Here is a 21,448-nt window from a genome sequence, read left to right as displayed (position 1 = left end):
TGCTGGCACATAGCCCCCCCATCCTATCCTGGATATGGCCCCCGGTCACTATATGCCCCCCTGCTGGCACTCACATGGCCCCCTCTCTCTATATGCCTCCCTGCTGGTGCGCACACGGCCCCCCCATCCCTATATTCCCTCCTGCTGGCACATATTGTCCCCCCCGGTCCTATAATCCCCCTGCTGGCAAGCACATGCTAAAATAATAAACAGTTAACTCACCTACTGATGATCGCTCCTGCTCCCAGCTCTCCCGTGGCTTACCTGTGTCTGTGTCGAGTCTGCTGTCATCCTCCTCCTGCAGGGCGCACGCAGCTGCTGCTCATTCAGGCAGCTCATTGTTGTTACAGGACCTTCCATGATGTGACCAATAGGAGCTGCTCAGCTGCGGTCATGTGACTCGCAGTGCACACTGGGAGTCATGTGACTGCAGGTCCAATTGTGCACACTGGGAGTCATGTGACTGCAGGTCCTATTGGTCACATCATGCAAAGTCCTGAAGCGATGAGCTGCCTGAATGAGCTGCTGCTGCCGCTCGCCCTGCAGGAGGAGGTTGACAGCAGACTCGGCACAGGAAAGCCACGGGGGAGCTGGGAGCAGGAGTGATCACCGGTAGGTGTCTATAGTGACTGGGGGCGAGTGCAGGCACATGTAATATGCACCGCTCCCCTGTCTACCAACTCAGCGCGGTTTCAGCACCAAGGTGATGGACAGTGGGTGCAGTGAATATTACATGAGGCTAATGAGCGGGAGTACAGGACCTCCCGCTGTCTCTGCAGCTCCCATCCAGCCCACCCCTGACTCCATGCCAGAGCCCCCCCCACTCTACAGCACAGCAGCACACAGATTCGCTTTATAAGACGCACCCCCCACTTTCCCCCCAAAATTTGGGGGAACAAAAGTGCGTGTTATAAAGCGAAAAATACGGTATACACATTGAGACTATTCAGATTACACCAATCTAACTTCTTAGTTATCACAGCCAAACAGAGTGCAGGTTAACCTCTGTTGCCCCATTCCCCTCAACTTTAGTTACAAGGGTAAAAGAAAAAAAAAACCCTACAATGCTAGAGCTAACGCCCATTGTTGATACTGTGGGCTCCGCTTTGAAGCCTATCATCCATATGACGTAACTATAAATTATCTCACCATGTGCAGGTCATTGCCATTGCTTGGGTATCTATGGTTAGGGTCACTAACACAACTGTCACTATATCAGTGGGGGTAACTATGAATAGCTAAGCTACTGCAATTCCTGCACATGGGGTAAGCAACATGGCTAATAAAAGAACAGTACTAGATTGCTAATAGTCGGTATTTGCTAATATTACTACACCTACTTCACATTATTATAGGATCTTGAAGCTTTTTAACCTGCTAACCTATTATGGTGTGTTTAGTCGAATCCTTAGCTTACAACAATTTATCCATATTGATAGGTATTGCTGGCCCCCGCTAGACAAGAAGAAAGATGCAGAGTTTAGGAAAGCATCATGTGAATGGCTGAAGAAGATTTCAGTAAGTACCATAGCTACATTCTGCTGACAATACCACCCCATTGTATTGTAGAATGTGATGGTTATTTATGCTTGTTTCCAAATAGGATGAAGTCGGTAATAGTTTTCCTCAAGTTGTGGCATCAATATTTCTGTCTCCTGGAGGTCCTAAGTTTATTCAACTCCTGTACAATTTTACTAAATATGTTATGTTGCAACATATCAAAAGGGATGTTGATGGTGAGTTATCTGCTGCTACCTTTTATATCTCTGAAGTTATATTACTACTAGTTTCATGGTTTTTTTTTTTTTTTTTTTTAGATGAAAACTCCTTTATTCCTGATGCTCTGCAGAGTAAAATTCAGGACCCCCAGAAGTCTCTGGCCCGTAATCTAGTGGCTCACCGTAGATACCTACAGACATTGCAAGGGGTGAACTTTGTGATCGAGGAGTATCAGAGTAAAGCACAGTTAGTATTGGCATAGCTTGCAGTGTTTATCTATTTTGCTAGAACGTTTAATATTGCAGTGTTCAATGGGATGTACAATGCAGTTTGGGGTGTGACTTTACTTGCAAAGATGTGGCACCTATACATAGTTTTAGAATGTTTTTCCTAATGGTGACAAACTACAGAAAATGAAGTGGTGGTTATACTTGTTGTTTAGGACTGTTTTATTGTGCATTGCTAATCTGAACTGAATGTGGGCATGATTCAGATTGTCAAATGAAAATGTTACTCTAGAAAAGCATGTATTCGCATTTTAAAAAAATGTTTTTTTTTTTTTTTTTCCAAGGTTGCTAGTAAAACAGATAAGAGAGATGCGCTCTGAATTTTCATCATTGCAGACCAAATTCAGGTATGCTGACTTTGTGGCAAATTGACCAGTTTAAATTTAAAGAGGGTGGGTTCACACCACATTTCTCAGAAAAAATGCCCTCATGGGGAAAAAAAAAAAAAGCTAGCTTAGGTCAGATATTGTCTAAAATTTTTTTTTTTTTTTTTGTGTGTGTGGTTGTATTGAGCCTCGTGACATGTCGTTCTCCGCAAGGAGAAACGTTATCACTTGGAGCCCCAGTCAAAAGCCTCTCTCCCAGCCAAACCACATCTCACTTTGCAATGATGAGGGGCAGTACTCCAAAAGTGTCTGCAAATTGAGATTCTGGTTTTGGCTTTTACCCTAAGTCATGTGACAAGGCTCATTGGAGAGAGTCCCTATTGACTTTTAGAATTGCTTCCCCCATAGGTGATGCTAGAGTTGTAGCCTTCTACCTCTCTGAAGAGACAATTTGCATATTTCCCTGTGGAGCATTGTGACTGTCTCATCTTGTCATGTCAGGCTTGACATGTCACTCTATGCAAGGAGAAACGTCACCCCTTGGATCTTTGGCCGTGTGCATACGTTCAATATTTTACATCAGTATTTGAAAGCCCAAATCAGGAATAATTTTTATAGCACCATCGTATTCCGCTGCGCTTTTCATTTTAGAGGGGACTTGTACAGACGATAAAGACAGTACAGAATAACAATCACATAAATCGGGTGGGGTACCTTTTTTCTGCCAAGGGCCATTTGGAATTTTATAATAGCGTTCGGGGGCCGTATAAAGTTATTAATGAGGAGCGAGTATACTCATTGCTCGAGCATGCTTGGGTGTCCTCCGAGTATTTTGGCGTGCTCGGAGATTTAGTTTGTCAATGCATTTGCATGATTTGCGGCTGCTGGACAGCCTGAATACATGTGGGGATTCCTTAACAAACAGGCATTCCTCACATGTATTCAGGCTGTCCAGCAGCCATAAATCATGCAGCTGAGGCGACGAAAACTAAATCTCTGAGCAAGCATTCCCCAGTGCAGGCTCCACTCATTTTCCCCCCCCACGCCTCATTCTCTACCCGGCCCATTCGTTCATCCCCCACCCCTCGCCGCTCTTTCTCCCCCTGGCTCACCTGTGGCTTGGTCCGACACCGTTTTCTGCTGCTTGTTCCTGTTTGTGTGTGAGCGCGCTGTCACATGGTACCGCTCATTAGGGTCATGAATATGGGCACCACGCCTATGAGAGTGGAATGGCGTCCATATTCGTGATCTTAATGAGCGGTACCACGTGTGACCGCGCACTCACACAGGAAGAGCAGGACCATCGGCTGGAGGAGGTGAGTATGATGGGGGGGCAAATGGCAAATACAGCCCTGCTGAGCACAGTACTGCCGCACCTCTTAAAGGGCCTGCGGCCAAAAAATGGGGAAAGTGGCTGTGGGCCACACAAGATAATATGGTGGGCCGTACGTTCCCCACCCCTGACATAAATTAACAGATGTCAAAAGGAATGATGGCCCTGCTCGCAACCTTACAATCTATGAGGAAATAGGGGAGAACAATCAGGAAAAGTATAATAGAAGCACATCACCACTTCTGTATTTATCACCCACTCCTGGTTTTGGCTTACACATACCGAGATAAAATACTCAACATGTACACTTGCTTTAGTTTTTGTTTTCTTTTTTTTTTCTCTCCTGTGTTTTATCTTCGGCTTTTTTAGGCTATAGTCTCATTAAGGCTATAGTCTGTGTATGGAAAAAAGTTAGTTTTTTTTTTTTTACTTTTTGCAGCTCCATGGGAACAAAAATTTTTATTGTTCTTGAAACACTATTTAAAAAAAAAAAAAAAAAAATCATTGATCTCAAGACCCAAAATAGTTGCACTGTTGAAAGGTTGTTCCAGCATAAAGCATGCAGACGTACGATCACAGACCACAATTCAGACTGACCTTGGGTATCCTGATTAGAATATGACCACATCATATATTTCTGAGGCTTTCGTGTTTTGGTCGAGAGACCGATGGCCTGTCCGTGCATTGCAGTCCATGATGAGACAGATCCGTGAATGTTTGCATGAACCCTAAAACAAAATATTTTTTTCAACTTTATGTGCTAAGCAGTATATATACTTTATTTTCAGAGCACTAAGTGTACAGAATGACAATTCCAGGAGATATGTCAAGATAATGGAGGTAAGCAGTTTTTAGCACTTTACAAATTTTAAATTCATTTTCTTCAAAATTTAAGGCATTTTATATTTTTATATACTTGTTTTATATACTTGTGTCTTTCATGTTAAGGTTCGTTCTATATGGAATACCATAATGCACATCTTAAATACTTTGGAAAAAGAAATTGAGGTTGTCGATTCCGTTGTTGGAGGAGATGTGGATCAGTTCTCTCTGGATGGATCTAATGTTGCCATAAAAATTCCCAGCATACTCGTGACTAGAATTGAGAATGAAATGTACACGGTATGTGGGGGTTCTTTTATATATTTTTTTTTTTTTTTTGCCACCCTCGTGTTCCTATCAATCATATCCCATAAAAATATATACCAACCTCCCATTAAGGGGTTATACACAAGATGGCAAGTAACGTATTTTGCGTACAAGAGTACTTGCCCCAAATTTTGGTGAGGAATAATTTATATTTCTATAGCGCCGACATATTCCTCAGCACTTTACATTTCAGAGGGGATTTGTACAGACGATAAACATTACAGCATAACAATAATCACATAGATCATAACAGATATCAAGAGGAATGAGGGCCCTGCTCGCAAGCTTACAGTCTGAGGAAAAAGACACAAAAGGTTGGTGGTAACAATTGCCCTGATTGTATGGACCAGCCATAGTGTTAAGTATGTAACAGTACAGACACAGAGGGCTAATAGATGCACAAAGCATGTGGGAACATGATGCGGGGAACCTGGTTATGGTAAAACTTTTGACTGTGCCACACAGGGATAGATTAGGTTAATGTGTTGAGGCGGTAGGCCAGTCTGAATAAATGCGTTTTCAGGGCATGCTTAAAATTGTGGGGATTGGGGACTAATCATATTGACCTGGGAAGTGCATTCCAAAGAATTGGCGCAGCACGTGTATAGTCTTGGAGACTGGAGTGGGAGGTTTTGATTATTGAGGATGCTAACCTCAGGTCATTAGCAGAACGGAGTGTGCGGGTAGGGTGGTATACTGAAACAAGGGAGGAGATGTAGGGTGGTGCTGATCCATGGACAGCTTTGTGGGTGAGGGTAATAAGTTTGTACTGGATTCTGGAGTGGATGGGTAGCCAGTGTAATGACTGGCACAAGGTAGAGGCATCTGTGTAACGATTGGCGAGGAATATAATCCTGGCTGCAGCCTTCAAGACAGATTGGAGGGGGGAAAGTTGGTTAAGATTGAGACCGATTAGAAAAGAGTTAAAATAGTCCATATGAGAATGAATAAGAGAAACAGTAAGAGTTTTTGTGGAGTCAAAAGTAAGAAAAGGTCAAATTCTAGAAATGTTTTTGAGGTCCAGATAACAAGAGCGAGCCAGTGATCGGATGTGGTGGGCAAAGGAAAGCTCGGAGTCAAGTATGACCCCAAAACAGCGGGCATGTTGCTGGGGAGTAATAGTGGAACCACACACGTAAATGGCAGTGTCGGGTACATTAGTAGAGGGAGGAAACACAAGGAGTTCAGTCTTTGACAGGTTCAGTTTCAGATATAGTGAGGACATGTGGAATATATATAATATATATTCTAGTAGTGCATCTTAGGCCTCTTTCACACTTCAGTTATTTGCATCAGTCAAAATCCTCCAAAAAGCGGATCCGTCTGTAACTGATGTGAACGGATGCAATAGGATCTGTTTTATGACAGATCTGCAGAATGAAGAATTTTAAAGGAGCCACTGGCCGAGAGCGAGAGCGTTTTTTTGGGGTCCGGCACCCAGACAGAATTTCGGGTTAAATCAGTGTGTGGAGGATCCGCTGGGCAAAAAGAAGTCTTGGAAGTCTTTGAGGATGTTGACGGACAGCAACATTTTGGCGGATCCGCACAGAAACGGATGCAACGTCAACATTCGTCTATAATGAAAGTCAATGGGGAAAAAAACGGATCCGCAAGTAAAAATGGCGGATCTTGACTGGCAAAAACAGAAGTGTGAAGGAGGCCTTAGTCCGATTTTCATTATAGCGTACTTGAAGGGGGGGTTCTGGGCAGCTGCGGTGGAGCAGGGTCACAGGAGGCAGGGTAGCTGCTACAAAAAGCCGGTGGCAGCAGTGGGGTGATGCTGCATGCTCTGGCCTGGGAGTAGGGGTTGTCCCTGCACGGCAGGCTCTGGAATGTCAGAAAATGTTGACGTTGAGCGGAGTACCTGCACTTTCCTATTAGTTTCCCAAAGCCCACCACAGGGAAATCAATGGGAAAGTGTGGGCTCTGTTTAATGCCTGACATTTTCTGACGTTCCAGGGCCTGCCATGCAGCGACAATCCCTTCTCCCAGGCCAGAGCCTGCAGTATCGCCCCACTTCTGCTGCCTCCTGCAGCAGCGATCATGTGACAGTGGTGCCTGATGTGTTTTAAATGCTGCGGTAAGTGATTGATGGCTGCATTTAACTTAACAGCCTCTGGTGAATCTCTAATCCCTCTTCATTTGTTGCTGACATCAAATGCTGGGAAAGATGCGGGCTTGCATCAAAGGCAGGAATACGGCCAATGATGTGAATATGAGGCAACGGACATGAAGGGGTCAAGCAATCATTATTTTTTTTTTTGTCTTAAAATCTTAATACAAAAATAAAATCCACCTATATGCTGTGTGCAGCCAACTGCCAGTTTAAGACGTGGACTTGACTAGAGGGGATCAAAGACAATATAACAGCCTCTGTTCCTATCCTCTGCTGCAGCTTGCATTTTCCCTTCACCCATGACAGCACCACCTGAGAGAGGGATCCGCCCCGCCAGGACAGGAACCTACTGAGACATAAGGGGCGGCACCTCTCCCCCGCTTCAGTTGGGTTCCTGTCCTGGAAGGAATCCCACTGTGGCGGTGCCTGTCATGGGCGAAGAAAAAGATAAGACCCAGGCCCGTCCCGGGAAGAACAGGTAGCTTACCTGTAGCGCCGGCCGTCGGGTCCTGGAAGCGCAGTCCCCGGGGCCCCTGGGGCTCCGGGTTCGTGCGGGCGTGGATGGGATTCCGGTGGCTCCGGGAAGCCCCCACCGCGCCGCCCTCCCCTCGCGCACGCCGCATCTCGATCCCCGTGGTAGGGGAGAGACGCTGGCGTCTTCCGGCCGCTGACGTCAGCGGCGCTTGGAATGCTGGGTGCGCCGGCTGACGTCAGCAGAAGGCGACGGTGTAAATGCGCTGGGTGCGACGCCGGCTTCTGAAGCGCTGAGCCGGCGGTCGCAGGGGGGAGGGGAGGAAGACGCTCACCAGGCGGAGGCATGCAATTTAAAAGGAGGAAGACAGCTGTAGATCGGCGGTGCAAAATGGAGTCCGAGCAGGAACGTTCAGCGTCCCTGCCTCCCTCACAGCCCTCTGGCAGGAAGCATGGAAGCCATTCAAGCAGCAGTCGCCCCAGCCGCAGGTCGGGGCACTCCTCAAGGTCCAAAGAGCACGGGTCAGGTGCTCCGATGCAGCCTCCAAGTCCTGTACCCTTGATTACGGGTGGTGAGTGATCTTCGTGAATGTTAACAGTATATTAATAGGGGTTTTCTATTGTATGCTTCACCCTGTAGGAAAGGCCCAGAAAAGCGGGAAGCAAGAAGAAGAATAGGGATTGTGCTATATGTAAATCTCCCCTAGCAAGAGACTGGCAAAAAGATCTCTGTGCTTCGTGCATTCAGCGGACTATGGCGGAGGAAGCGCCTAGTTTCGCAGCCAATCTAATATCTGCCCTCAGGTCAGAAATGGAAGGCTCAATTAAGTCCTTATTGAAAAAAGGGAAAAAAAGCAGGAAGGATTTCCCTAGTTCCCCCTCAGATTCCGCGTCAGTATCATCTCAGGCGGAAAAATCATCCTCCTCAGACTCCTCAGATAGTGACACAGGGGGTAAGCCATGTTTCCCTGTAGAAGATACAGATGCCCTTCTAAAGGCCATTAGAACCACAATGGGCCTACAGGAAGAAAGGGCGGCTAAAACCCTAGAGGACGTCATGTTTGGGGGGCTTCAGGAGAGGAAAAAACGAACCTTTCCAGTAAACGCGAAAATCCAGGCGCTTATTGAGAGAGTGGAAAAAGCCTGAAAAATCGGGGGCCCTTCCATCCGCCTCTAAGAGACGATACCCCTTTGAATACAAGGATACGGAGGTATGGGACAAAGTCCCAAAAATAGATGCAGCGGTGTCCAGATCTTCCAAAAGGTCGGCCCTGCCCTTGGAAGATGCAGGGGTTCTTAGAGACCCGCTGGACAAAAAAGCAGACTCATATTTGAGGCACGCATGGGAAGCGACAGCAGGAGGTCTAAAGCCGGCGATAGCGGGCACCTGCACGGCACGGCACGCTCCCTCATGATCTGGCTGCAGCAGTTAGAAGAGAAGCTGGCGTCAAGGGTCCCAAGAGAGAAGATCTTATCAGACATGTATCTCTTGCACGGGGCAGCGGCTTTTTTGGCAGATACCTCGGCGGACTCTATGCGATTGACAGCCAGAGCAGCGTCACTATCAAATGCTGCTAGATGCGCGTTATGGCTTAAGGGCTGTCCGGGTGACCTTCAGTCCAAGGCCAAATTGTGCTCTCTCCCCTGCGATGGTCGATTCCTGTTCGGCAAGAACTTGGACGATATTCTGGAGAAAGCAGGCGATAAGAAAAAAGGCTTCCCCAGATTCCCTATGGATCAGAGGAGACAGCCCTTTCGGAGGGGGAGATTCAATAGAGGGCGTCCTCCCGCTGACAGGAGAAGATGGGAGGATAAAAGAAAGAAAGAATCAGGGTTTATGTTTGGTGGAGGCACCTCCACCTCAAAAAAGTCACCACAATGACGCCGGTATTCCAGTAGGAGGGAGATTGGCACTCTTTTTCCAGGCCTGGGAAAAGATCTCCTCCAATACCTGGATTCTGAGCATCCTAAAAGAAGGCCTGAAAATCTCCTTTATTCGTCAGCCAAAACCCGTGGTCGTCATCACACCTATCAGGAAGATGACCGAAGAACAACTGGCCTTAGAAACAGAAATCCTGAGCCTGATAGACAAGCGGGTACTGTCCGAGGTGCCACGCTTACAGGAAGGAAAGGGGTTTTATTCACCCCTTTTTCTAATAAAAAAACCGGATCAGTCGTTCAGGACAATCACAAATCTCAGACGCCTCAATCTTTGGATAAGGAACCCGACCTTCAAGATGGAATCAGTGACTACGGCAGTGAAGCTGCTACATCAAGATTGCTTCATGGCCGTAGTCGATTTAAAGGATGCGTATTATCACATCCCTATCCATCCAGATTACCAGAAATACCTGAGGGTAGCGCTTTATATTCAGGGCACACTAAGGCACTTTCAGTTCAGGGCTCTTCCGTTTGGCATATCCATAGCCCCGAGGGTCTTCACCAAGGTCATAGCGGAAGTGACAGCCTTTCTCCGGATTCACGATACGGTCATAATACCATACCTGGACGATTTTCTTATAGTGGGCAGTTCAGAGGACCACTGTACAGCACAGTTGACTCAGGTTATCAACACCTTGCAAGAGTTAGGGTGGATAGTCAATTTCAAAAAATCAAAATTACAACCCCTAAAGAAACAGACCTTCCTAGGATTTATACTGGACTCAGAAAGGCAAGAGTGTCTGCTCCCAGAGTCCAAGATAGAGAAGGTACAAAATCTGGCCTTGGCGGGCCGAAACCAACCATGTATGACATTAAGAAAAGCAATGTCCCTACTAGGTACCCTAACATCCTGTATTCCGGCGGTCAGGTGGGCTCAATTTCACACCCGGCAACTCCAGGGGGAGATACTAAGAGCACAAAGATCGCTAAGAGGGCGTTTGGAAGGGAAGCTGGAGCTTTCCTCAAAAACCAGAGACTCTCTCAACTGCTGGTTGAACGGGACAAATCTGACCTTAGGAATACCATGGGACAGACAGGCGACAGATATAATTTTAACAGATGCAAGCTCCTCGGGGTGGGGGGCACACCTAAGGGGCCTCATAGGTCAGGGTTCCTGGACACCTCAAGAAAGGAAGGCATCCTCCAACCTGAGAGAACTGTGGGCAGTGGGCAAGGCCCTAAGCCACTTCATTCCGCTACTCCAGGGTCGAGACGTACGCATCATGTCAGACAACAAGGTAGCAGTGGCATACATCAACCACCAAGGTGGGACAAAATCACACTCCTTAATGGAAGCAGCAACAGACATTCTGAGCAGTGCAGAGGAACACCTACACTCCGTGACAGCCCTACACATAAAAGGGGCAGAAAACATAGAGGCAGATTTCCTGAGTCGCAATACCCTGAGGCAAGGAGAATGGGCGCTAAACCGGTCCATTTTTCAAAAGATAATTCAGCTTTGGGGGGAACCGGTGATAGACCTCTTTGCAAACAAGCACAACAGGCAAACAGAAAGGTTCTGCTCTCTAAACCCGAGGGAAAATCCATGGGCAGTGGACTCGTTGCACATCCAGTGGAACTTCAGACTGGCTTACGCGTTCCCCCCAGTAGCTCTGATCCCAACTGTGGTAAGAAAAATCAGAAACGATCAAGCCAGGGTGATTCTAATAGCTCCATTCTGGCCAAAAAGGCCCTGGTTTGCTCTGCTACGGAAGATGTCCCTCTCCGATCCATGGGTTCTGCCAGAAATCCCGGACCTACTAGCTCAGGGTCCAATATTGCACGCTCAGGTCAAAGGATTCCATCTGACGGCGTGGAATTTGAAAGGTCGCTTTTAATGGATAGGGGGTTCTCCCCTGGGCTGGTGGCCACTCTGCTAAAAAGCAGGAAACCGGTGACTACTAACATCTACGGCAGAACATGGGATAAGTTCCTACAGTTCTTGGGTAAGCCGTTAGGAAAAGAACCCCCGATTAGGGCCATCCTAGAGTTCTTACAATCTGGGTTGCAGATGGGGTTAGCAGTAAACACACTTAAGGTTCAGGTGTCGGCACTAGGGGCGCTCTACAATTGCAAACTGGCATCAGATAGGTGGATAGCCAGATTTATTAAATCCTGCCATAGAGCTAAGCCTATTCCAATACCCAGAATAGCCCCCTGGGATTTAAACCTGGTGTTAGAAGCCCTTACAAAAGATCCGTATGAGCCATTACATCAGCTACCCCTAAAGTTCTTGACCCTAAAAACAATCCTGTTAGTAGCCCTCACATCAGCCCGCAGGATAAGCGACTTACAGGCTCTCTCAGTAAATCCTCCTTACACGCAAGTCTTTCAGGATAGGGTAGTATTAAGAACAGACCCCAGTTATCTGCCCAAGGTAGTATCAGATTTCCATCGGGGTCAGGAAATTGTCCTTCCATCCTTTTGCGAAAATCCAAAAAATCTGGGGGAGGAAAAATTCCATAGTCTGGATGTTAAAAGGGCTCTCGTAGAATATATATCTGCCACTAGCCAGTGGAGGAGGTCACAGTCCCTATTCGTAGCTTTTCATGGTGTCAGGAAAGGCTATGGGGTTTCAAAAGGGACTATTGCTGGATGGATTAGGGAAGCCATTAGTGTAGCCTATTCAGCTAGTGGTATCCCGATTCCTGACGGCATCAAGGCTCATTCCACCAGAGCCGTGGCGACCTCCTGGGCTGAAAAGGCAGAGGTATCAATCGAACAGATTTGTAAGGCCGCTACCTGGGCCTCACCTTCAACCTTATTTAAGCACTATAGATTAAATCTATCCTCCTCTGCTGACTTAACCTTTGGTAGAAGGGTGCTGCAAGCGGTGGTCCCTCCCTAAGGTGTTTCGAAGTCTCCAAAAATCTCTCAGGTGGTGCTGTCATGGGTGAAGGGAAAACCACCATGGTTACTTACCGGTAGCCGGTTTTTCCGGAACCCATGACAGCACCCGTACATTCCCCCCCTTTTTCACTGTATGGGTGTGCACAATTAGTAGGGTGTTTTGAGTGTTGTGGTGTTGGATTAAACATGTAACTAACCGGGAAGTCCTCTCAATGCTCTGTAACCCAACTGAAGCGGGGGAGAGGTGCCGCCCCTTATGTCTCAGTAGGTTCCTGTCCTGGCGGGGCGGATCCCTCTCTCAGGTGGTGCTGTCATGGGTTCCGGAAAAACCGGCTACCGGTAAGTAACCATGGTGGTATTCTAGGTACCTCTGTTTCTTCTTGATTCCCCCTCAACATGTTTTGCAGGAGTCAGAGGTCAGAACTCTGTACCACAAATCATTTTGATTACCTTTTTAGATGGGAGTCTTCCACCTATCCTGGGTTAACCCCTTAAGGACCAAGGGAAATTTCAGTTTTTGCGTATTCATTTTTTTTTTCCCGTCTCCCATGACGGCACACATGAGAGAGGGGATCCGCCCAGTCAGGACAGGAACACTACTGAAGATAAAAGGGCGGTACCTCTCCCTCGCTTCAGTTGGGTTTCCTGTCCTGACAGGGACCCGTGCTGAAGACAGCAGGTCACACTTACCTGCCCCTCTCCCGTGCCGGCGTAGAAGATCAGGCGGGGCTCCTGAGCGCTGGGCGTCGGGACGGAGGAAGCGCCGTCCGCGGGTCCTCCGGGGCTCAGCGTCCGAGCGGGCGCAGGAACAGCACGGCGGGGGTCCTAGGGCTCTGCCGTGGCTGCCGCGCCGCCCTCTCCCCCTCTGCCGGTGATTCCCTACTCTGGAGCAGCTCAGGAGCGTTGAGGGAGCGGCCGCCGACAAACCAAGATGGCGGCGCCCATGGTGAAGAACGCCGATCGGTGGAGAGAGATCCCGGCGGTATGGCGGGGGGGGGGGGAGGGGTTGTGGGGGTAACCGGAGGAGGCGGAGAGTGCAGTGGATCCCCCTTACATAAGGGGGATGACCACAGAAGACGCACTCATGCCCAAGGCTTCAGAATGGAAGTGGGGCAAGACGAGCAGCGTCAGCAGCAGCGACAGCAGCAGCGTCAGCAGCAAGACCTCTCGCCAGATGCCAGGCCGAGCCACCAACATACCAGGAGCAGTCGCTCAAGTGGTGGGAGCGGCAGTCATAAGCGCAATCGGCATGACTCTGGGACGTCCAGGAGAAACGTCACGAGTGCATCTGAGGAGCCTCCGAGATCGGTACCCCTGATTGACAGCGGTGGTGAGTGATCTACGTGAATGTCACCCTTATGGTAATGGGGTTCCATTTTTTCTGTTTGATCACTAGGGGGCGAGGAAGGCCAGCAGCAAAACCAAAAATAGAGAATGCGCCCTATGTAAAAACCCGCTGGCAGATCAGTGGCAGAAAGATCTCTGCGCTGACTGTATTAACAGGACTATACAGGAGGAGACCCCTGATTTGGTGACTAGTCTGAAGGAGTTAATACATCAGGAGGTGAAAGGTTCCCTAAAGGCAGCCCTTAAAAAGAAAAGAAACCGTATTCCCAACGGAGGACGTAGAAAAACTGGTCAAGGCCATTAGAGCTACAATGGGCCTTAAAGAAGAAAAAACTCCCAAATCATTAGAGGATGTAATGTTTGGAGGACTGGAGGAAAAGCGAAAGCGTACCTTCCTTGTAAATGATAAAATAAAAGCGCTAATTGACAGGGAATGGAAAAAGACAGAGCGGTCAGGGGGCTTACCTTCCACATCAAAAAGGAGGTACCCCTTTGACCAGAAGGACTCAGAAACCTGGGAAAAAGTCCCAAAAATTGATGGGGCTGTAGCCAGATCCTCCAAAAAAGGTATCCCTACCATTAGAAGATTCTGGCGTGTTGAAAGACCCGCTTAATAAGAAAGCAGATGGGTTTCTGAAGCACATCTGGGAAGCTTCAGCAGGGGGATTGAAGCCAGCAATAGCCGGTACCTGTACCGCTCGTGCCCTCATGGTCTGGCTGCAACAAATAGAGGACCAGATCAAGGATAGAGTTCCTAGAGACGAAATTCTAGCTAATCTAACATTGGTGCACGGAGCAGCGGCTTTCCTGGCCGATTCCTCTGCAGACTCCGCAAGATTGACAGCTAGAGCAGCAAGCCTGTCAAATGCGGCAAGACGAGCCCTGTGGCTTAAAGGGTGTCCCGGAGATTTACCCTCTAAGCACAAGTTATGTTCCATTCCATGCGATGGCCAATTCCTCTTCGGGAAAAAACTAGAAGAGATTTTGGAGCATGCGGGGGATAGGAAGAAAAGCTTTCCCCGAATTCCGGGAGAACCTAAGAAGCAGCCCTTTCGGAGGAGGAGATTTAACAGGGGTCGTCCCCCGGGAGATAGAAAAAGCTGGGACTTTAAAGAAAGATCGGGCTATATGTTTAAAGGGCCCTCCACTTCCTCCAAAAAATCTCCCCAATGACATTAGACCGGAGGTAGGGAGAAGGCTTTCTCTCTTCCTTTCCGCCTGGGCAAATATCTCCCCCAGTACATGGGTCCTAAATATAATCAAGGACGGCTTAAAAATAAAATTCATCCGTCCGCCCAGGCATACCTTCATAATAACACCCAGAAGGAAAGCCCAAGAGCAACAGCTGGCCCTGGAGACGGAAGTCTTGGGACTAGTGAAAAAACAAGTCCTACAGGAAGTCCCAGCGCAAGAAGAAGGAAGGGGGTTCTACTCCCCCCTCTTCTTAATACAAAAACCACGGCTCTTGGAGAACCATTGTCAACCTGAGGAGACTCAATCATAGAATCATAGAATCGTAGAGTTGGAAGGGACCTCCTGGGCCATCTGGTCCAACCCCCTGCTCAAAGCAAGATTCGCTAAATCATCCCAGTCAGATGTCTGTCCAGCCTCTGTTTGAAGACTTCCATTGAAGGAGAACTCACCACTTCTCGTGGCAGCCTGTTCCACTCATTGATCACTCTAACTGTCAAAAAGTTTTTTTCTAATATCTAATCTGTGTCTCCTCCCATTCAGTTTCATCCCATTGCTTCTAGTCTTTCCTTGTGCAAATGAGAATAAAGATGATCCTTCTACAATGTGACAGCCCTTTAGATATTTGTAGACAGCTATTAAGTCTCCTCTCAGTCTTCTCTTTTGCAAACTAAATATTCCCAAATCCTGCAACCTTTCCTCATAAGACAGGGTTTGCAGACCGGTCACCATTCTGGTCGCTCTTTTCTGAACTTGCTCCAGTTTGTTGATGTCTTTTTTAAAATGTGGTGCCCAAAACTGGACACCATATTCCAGATGAGGTCTGACCAAAGAGGAGTAGAGGGAAATAATGACTTCACGTGATCTAGACTGTATGCTTCTGTTAATACATCCTAGAATTGCATTTGCCTTTTTTGCTGCTGCATCACACTGTTGACTCATATTCAGTCTGTGATCTATTAGTATACCCAAGTCTTTTTCACATGTGCTGTCACTTAGCCCTATTCCTCCCATTCTATATATGCTTTTTTCATTTTTATTGCCCAGATGTAGTACTTTGCATTTCTCCCTGTTAAAAACCATTCTGTTAGTTGCTGCCCACTGCTCCAGTTTATTTAAATCTTTTTGAATCCTCTCTCTCTCTTCTCTAGTATTAGCTATCCCTCCTAGCTTTGTGTCATCAGCAAATTTAATCAGTTTACCCTCAATTCCTTCATCTAAATCGTTGATAAAGATGTTGAACAATACAGGGCCCAGGACAGAGCCCTGTGGTACCCCACTTGAGACATTCTTCCAACTGGATGTGCAGCCATTTACAACCACTCTTTGTGTCCGATCACTAAGCCAGTTATGAATCCACCTAACAGTTGCCTTGTCCATTCCATACTTAGTCATTTTTTTTTATCAGTGGATAGACAATTGCTCCTTCAAAATGGAGTCAATCAACACGGCCACAAAGATCCTGTTCCAGCATTGCCTCATGGCAGTGATAGACTTAAAAGATGCCTACTATCACATCCCAATCCATCGGGAGTATCAGAGATATTTGAGAGTAGCGCTCTATATCCAGGGGCAGGTGAGACACTACCAATACGCAGCCCTTCCGTTTGGCCTGTCTACAGCCCCCAGGGTATTCACCAAAGTGATGGCCGAAGTAATGTCTCTTCTGCGATCCAGGGACATAGTGATCGTCCCATACTTAGACGACTTTCTGGTAATAGGGAGGTCGGAATCCCACTGCACACTTCAAGTGAAGGAAGTAATAGCAACTCTAGTAGGACTAGGATGGATAGTAAACATCCCCAAGTCAAGGATAACCCCAGTAAAAGAGCAATCCTTCCTAGGGTTGATATTGGACTCCGAGCAACAACGCTGCCTCCTACCAGAGGGCAAAGTGACCAAGATAAGAGGCCTAGCTCGCACAGCAATACAAAGGCCAAATATGACACTGAGGAACGCAATGTCCCTTTTAGGCTCACTGACATCATGTATACCCGCAGTAACATGGGCGCAGTACCACTTAAGGCAACTACAGTGGGAAGTCCTGTCAGCGCAGAAACAATTAAAAGGGCATTTAGAAGGCAAACTGTCTCTCAGTGGCTGTAAGAGATTCCCTACTCTGGTGGACTGTAGAAAAGAATCTAACAGCTGGTGTCCCATGGCAAAAACCAGTCGAGGACATCATTACGACACACGAGTGCCACAGGGTGGGGAGCACACCTGAGATCCCATACAATACAGGGGACCTGGTCCTCACTAGAAAGCGATCAGAATTCAAATGTAAAAGAACTATGGGCAGTGGAAAAAGCCGTGAAACATTTCTTTCCCTTCAGGGCCGCCACACCCGGGTCATGACGGACAATCAGGCAGTAGTAGCCTACATCAATCATCAGGGGGGAACGAGATCTCGGGGCCTCATGCAAATATCAGATCTACTCTTCCAGCTAGCAGAACAACATCTGTTATCCATCACAGCATTGCACATAAAGGGGGCAGAAAATATACAAGCAGACTTCCTGAGTCGCAGGCATCTAAGACAAGGGGAATGGTCCCTAAACCCCCGAGTCTTCCAACAATTAGTTCAGGCCTGGGGCAGACCAGAAATAGACCTGTTCGCTACCGCACACAACCGGAAGGTCAGGAAGTTCTGCTCGCTAAATCCAAGGGAAAACCCCTTCGCAGTAGATGCCCTGGAAGTTCATCCTGGCCTATGCATTTCCCCCGATAACAATGATCCCAGTAGTAGTCAGGAAAATCAGGGAGGATCGGGCAAGAATAATTCTTATAGCTCCTTTTTGGCCGAGAAGGCCTTGGTTCTCCCTTCTGAGGCTCATGTCAGTGACAGATCCATGGATACTACCAGAGATTCCAGACCTGCTTTCCCAGGGACCAGTGGTCCACTCTCAGGTGAAGGGCTTCCATCTAGCAGCCTGGAATTTGAGAGGGTGCTACTGAGTCGCCAGGGATTCTCTCCAGGGTTAGTCTCCACCCTGTTGAAAAGTAGGAAACCAATAACATCCCAAATCTACGGTAGAACGTGGAAAAAGTTCCTAGACTTCCTGGGGGAACCTTTAGGGGATGTAGCTCCAGTGGGACCTATCCTAGAGTTCTTACAGTCGGGGCTGCAACTGGGATTAGCCACTAACACACTCAAAGTTCAAGTCTCAGCTTTGGGGGCCCTATATAACTGCAATTTAGCAGCCAATAGGTGGGTGTCCCGGTTCATTAAGTCCTGTGGCAGGTCAAGGCCGGTCATTATCCCAAAGATACCACCCTGGGACCTGAACCTAGTTTTGGAGGCTTTAACCAAAGATCCCTTCGAACCACTACTAGAGCTGTCACCAAAGCTACTTACACTTAAAACGGTCTTACTGGTAGCCTTAACGTCAGCCCGAAGAGTCAGCGACCTACAAGCTCTGTCTATATGTCCTCCTTATACACAGATCTTGGATGACCGAGTTGTTCTAAGACCAGACCCGGCCTATCTCCCCAAGGTAGTCCAAAAGTTTCATAGGACTCAGGAGATCTCCTTGCCGTCGTTCTGTAACAATCCCAGAAACCCGGGGGAGCAGAAGTTCCATACATTAGATGTAAGAAGAGCCATAATACAATATATGTCAATAACTAGTCAGTGGAGGAAAGATCAGTCCCTTTTTGTAGCCTTTCAGGGTAGTAGGAAGGGGCACGGGGTAGCTAAAAGTACCATTGCCAGATGGATCAGGGAGGCCATTATGTTATCCTACTCCGCAAGTGGCGCTCCGGTTCCAGAAGGCATCAAGGCTCACTCCACCAGAGCCGTGGCTACCTCCTGGGCAGAGAAGGCTGAGGTATCGATTGAGCAAATTTGTAAAGCCGCTACTTGGTCCTCACCTTCCACCTTTTTTAAACACTACCGACTTGATCTGTCTTCCTCTACTGACCTAACCTTTGGTAGAAGGGTGCTGCAAGCGGTGGTCCCTCCCTAAGGTGTCTTATTCTACAAAAGTCTCTCATGTGTGCCGTCATGGGAGACGGGAAAACACCAAGGTTACTTACCGGTAGCCGGTTTTTCCGGAGCCCATGACTGCACCTGTATATTCCCCCCCCTTTTCACTCCTTTGGTGTGCACTTTAGTTTGGGTGTTTTTTTAGTTAGATATAATGTGGTGATAGTTTTACCATGTGTACTAACCCGGGGGGCCTCTCATGCTCTGTAAACCAACTGAAGCGAGGGAGAGGTACCGCCCCTTTTATCTTCAGTAGGGTTCCTGTCCTGACTGGGCGGATCCCCTCTCTCGTGTGCCGTCATGGGCTCCGGAAAACCGGCTACCGGTAAGTAACCTTGGTGTTTTTGCTCCCCTTCTTTCCACAGCCATAACTTTATTTTTCTGTCAATATGGCCATCTTATGGCTTTTTTTTTTTTTTTTTTTTTTTTTTTTTTGTGGTGAGAAAAAAATCCAAAGTTAGTTTAAGAAAGCGCCATTTTCCGAGTATCGTACCGTATGATCTTTTGATCATCCGTTATTGCATTTTATTGCAATGTTGCAGCAACTCAAAAAAACTTACCATAATTCTATCATTTTATTTGTTTTTTTTCTCGCTACACCGTTTACCGATCGGATTATTTATTGATCGGGCAATTCTGAATGCAGCAATACCAAATATGTATTAATAGAAGGCACACTGGAAGAAAACAAGCTTTACTCAATATGTGAAACCATGTCAGAGTATATAACTGCGTAGGTGTATGTGCTGGCTTAAAGACTTGAATGGCAGGCCATTCAGCTAAAAGGCTATAGAAAAAAGAGGAAAACATTCAACGAGAAGTTAATAAAAATGGTAATAAAATATAAAACTGCTCAAGACAATAATACAAATACTGAAAATGCAAATAAACACCATTATATGCAATTTAAAAGTGTGAGCAGAAGTGTATTCGGGGTATACTGTAACCAGTCACAGGGATATCCACAAAATAATCATAAAAAGATGCCTCAAAAAAACCAATATAATGCGATGGCAAGTGAACAAAATAAATAAATACAAATAGTGAGTAGTAAAACAATTTGTATACAACACCAATTTATTTGTATTATTGTCTTTGAGCACTTTTGCAGTTTTGTATATTGATTGTCATTACCATACTTAACCCCTTAGTGACGGAGCCAAATTTTAAAAATCTGACCAGTGTCACTTTCTGTGGTGATAACTCTGGTATGCTTCGACAAATTCAAGTGATTTTGAGATTGTTTTTTCGTGACACATTATACTTTATGATAATGGTAAATTTAGGTCGATATGTTTTGTTTATTTATAAAAAAAAATATCAAATTTGACAAATGTAAAAAAATTTGTAATTTTCAAACTTTGAATGATTATCCCTTAAATCCAGAGAGTCATACCATAGCAAAACATTAATAAAATTTCCCACATGTCTGCTTTACATCACCATTTGTAAAATGCTATTTTATTTTGTTTGCATTTTAGGAGGTTTAAAAATGTAGCGGCAACTTTTTCAAAGAAATGTACAAAATTATTTTTTTTTTTTTAGGGATCTATCCAGGTTTGAAGTGACTTTAGGGGTCCTATATATTGGAAAACCCCCAAAAGTGATACCATTTTAAAAACCGCGCTCCCTGACATACTGAAAACTGCTCTCATGTACTTTATTAACCCTTCAGGTGCTTTTCAGCACTTAAGACAAAGTGGCATGATAGGAATGAAAAAGTTGATTTCCAGGACATCCACCTGACAGCACCATGGAGGACGTCCTCCTCCGCCTTACAGAGACAGGAAAAGCACACGAGAGGTTAAAAGGTCATGTCCCACCCCCTTTCCCTCAGTGTTTTTCCTGTCCCTGCACGTAGGGACACACGAGAGACCGCTGTGAACTTACCGGAGGGGCTCAGGGGATCGTGCGGCCAGTCCAATCCTTCCCCTGTCAAGAGGTCCCGGGGCCGAAACTCCCCGAGGGGAGTCCCTCTGCTCCAAAGGCCAGGAGCAGGACAACGCTCCTGGAGGGAGCCGTTCCTCCCTGTGGGAGGCTCTCTGCTCCAGGATACACCACCATAGTAGGTGAAGGTTGGCTCCCCGTAGGCGGCTGGCTGAGCGGGCACCGACAGACAGCGCGGTCGGCGCAGGAACGAGGCTGCCTTTCGTCTCCAGCAGTCCGACATAGCAGGCGGGGGTCGGCTCCCCGCAGGCGGCTGGCCGAGCGGGCACCGGCGGCGGGGGCGCGGGCGCAGCCCGGGCAGGAAGTGGAATAAGGCGGCCTATCGCGAGAGTTCGCGCGTCATGTCCGGTGACGTCTGACGCCGGCTTTGAATTCCAGCGTGTGCCCCAGAGGCCCACATCACTCTGGAAGCACAGATCGCGCAGGATGGAAGGAAACGCTCCGGCAGGTGGAGGGGTAAGTGCGCCTGGCGCAGACCACCCTCCCCATACCCATTGCCGTAGCCCGGGACTGAGACGGTTACCCCATCTTGTATTATTAGGATAAGGGAACCCCAGCAGAATCCCCCTCTGGGGTGAAGGACCCAGCTAAAGCCACCTCCAAGTCGGTCCGATGCCCTGTATGCAGGGTAAAGCTGCCAGACACCTATAACCACACCCTATGCGGGCCCTGTACCTCAAGGGTCATGGGCGAGGAACAACCATCCCTCCTTTCTGAGATGAGATCATTGATAAGGGAGGAAGTTCAGGCCTCTAGAGCCAGCCTCGCACGGCGTCAGTCGCCCAG

General features: G+C 47.3%; 1 protein-coding gene across 1 annotated transcript in view; it reads left to right on the top strand.

Moving 5' to 3' along the window:
* The first annotated feature begins 1,261 nt into the window (after positions 1–1,261).
* Positions 1,262–21,448, top strand: part of LOC141055737 (HAUS augmin-like complex subunit 6) — an 83,926-nt gene continuing 63,739 nt past the window's right edge. Inside the window, exons 1-7 of the mRNA XM_073552426.1 lie at positions 1,262–1,266; positions 1,356–1,518; positions 1,604–1,736; positions 1,818–1,965; positions 2,291–2,353; positions 4,454–4,505; positions 4,614–4,787. Of these exons, the coding sequence (XP_073408527.1) occupies positions 1,262–1,266; positions 1,356–1,518; positions 1,604–1,736; positions 1,818–1,965; positions 2,291–2,353; positions 4,454–4,505; positions 4,614–4,787 (738 nt within the window). The remainder of the gene's footprint in view (positions 1,267–1,355; positions 1,519–1,603; positions 1,737–1,817; positions 1,966–2,290; positions 2,354–4,453; positions 4,506–4,613; positions 4,788–21,448) is intronic.

The sequence above is a fragment of the Dendrobates tinctorius genome, unplaced genomic scaffold (genome assembly GCF_039654945.1).
Source record: "Dendrobates tinctorius isolate UK_male_01 unplaced genomic scaffold, ASM3965494v1 ptg000191l, whole genome shotgun sequence".
NCBI classification, from domain to species: domain Eukaryota; kingdom Metazoa; phylum Chordata; class Amphibia; order Anura; family Dendrobatidae; genus Dendrobates; species Dendrobates tinctorius.
The sequence above is the reverse complement of the archived record's forward strand: the minus strand, read 5'-3'. Positions and strand labels throughout refer to the sequence as shown.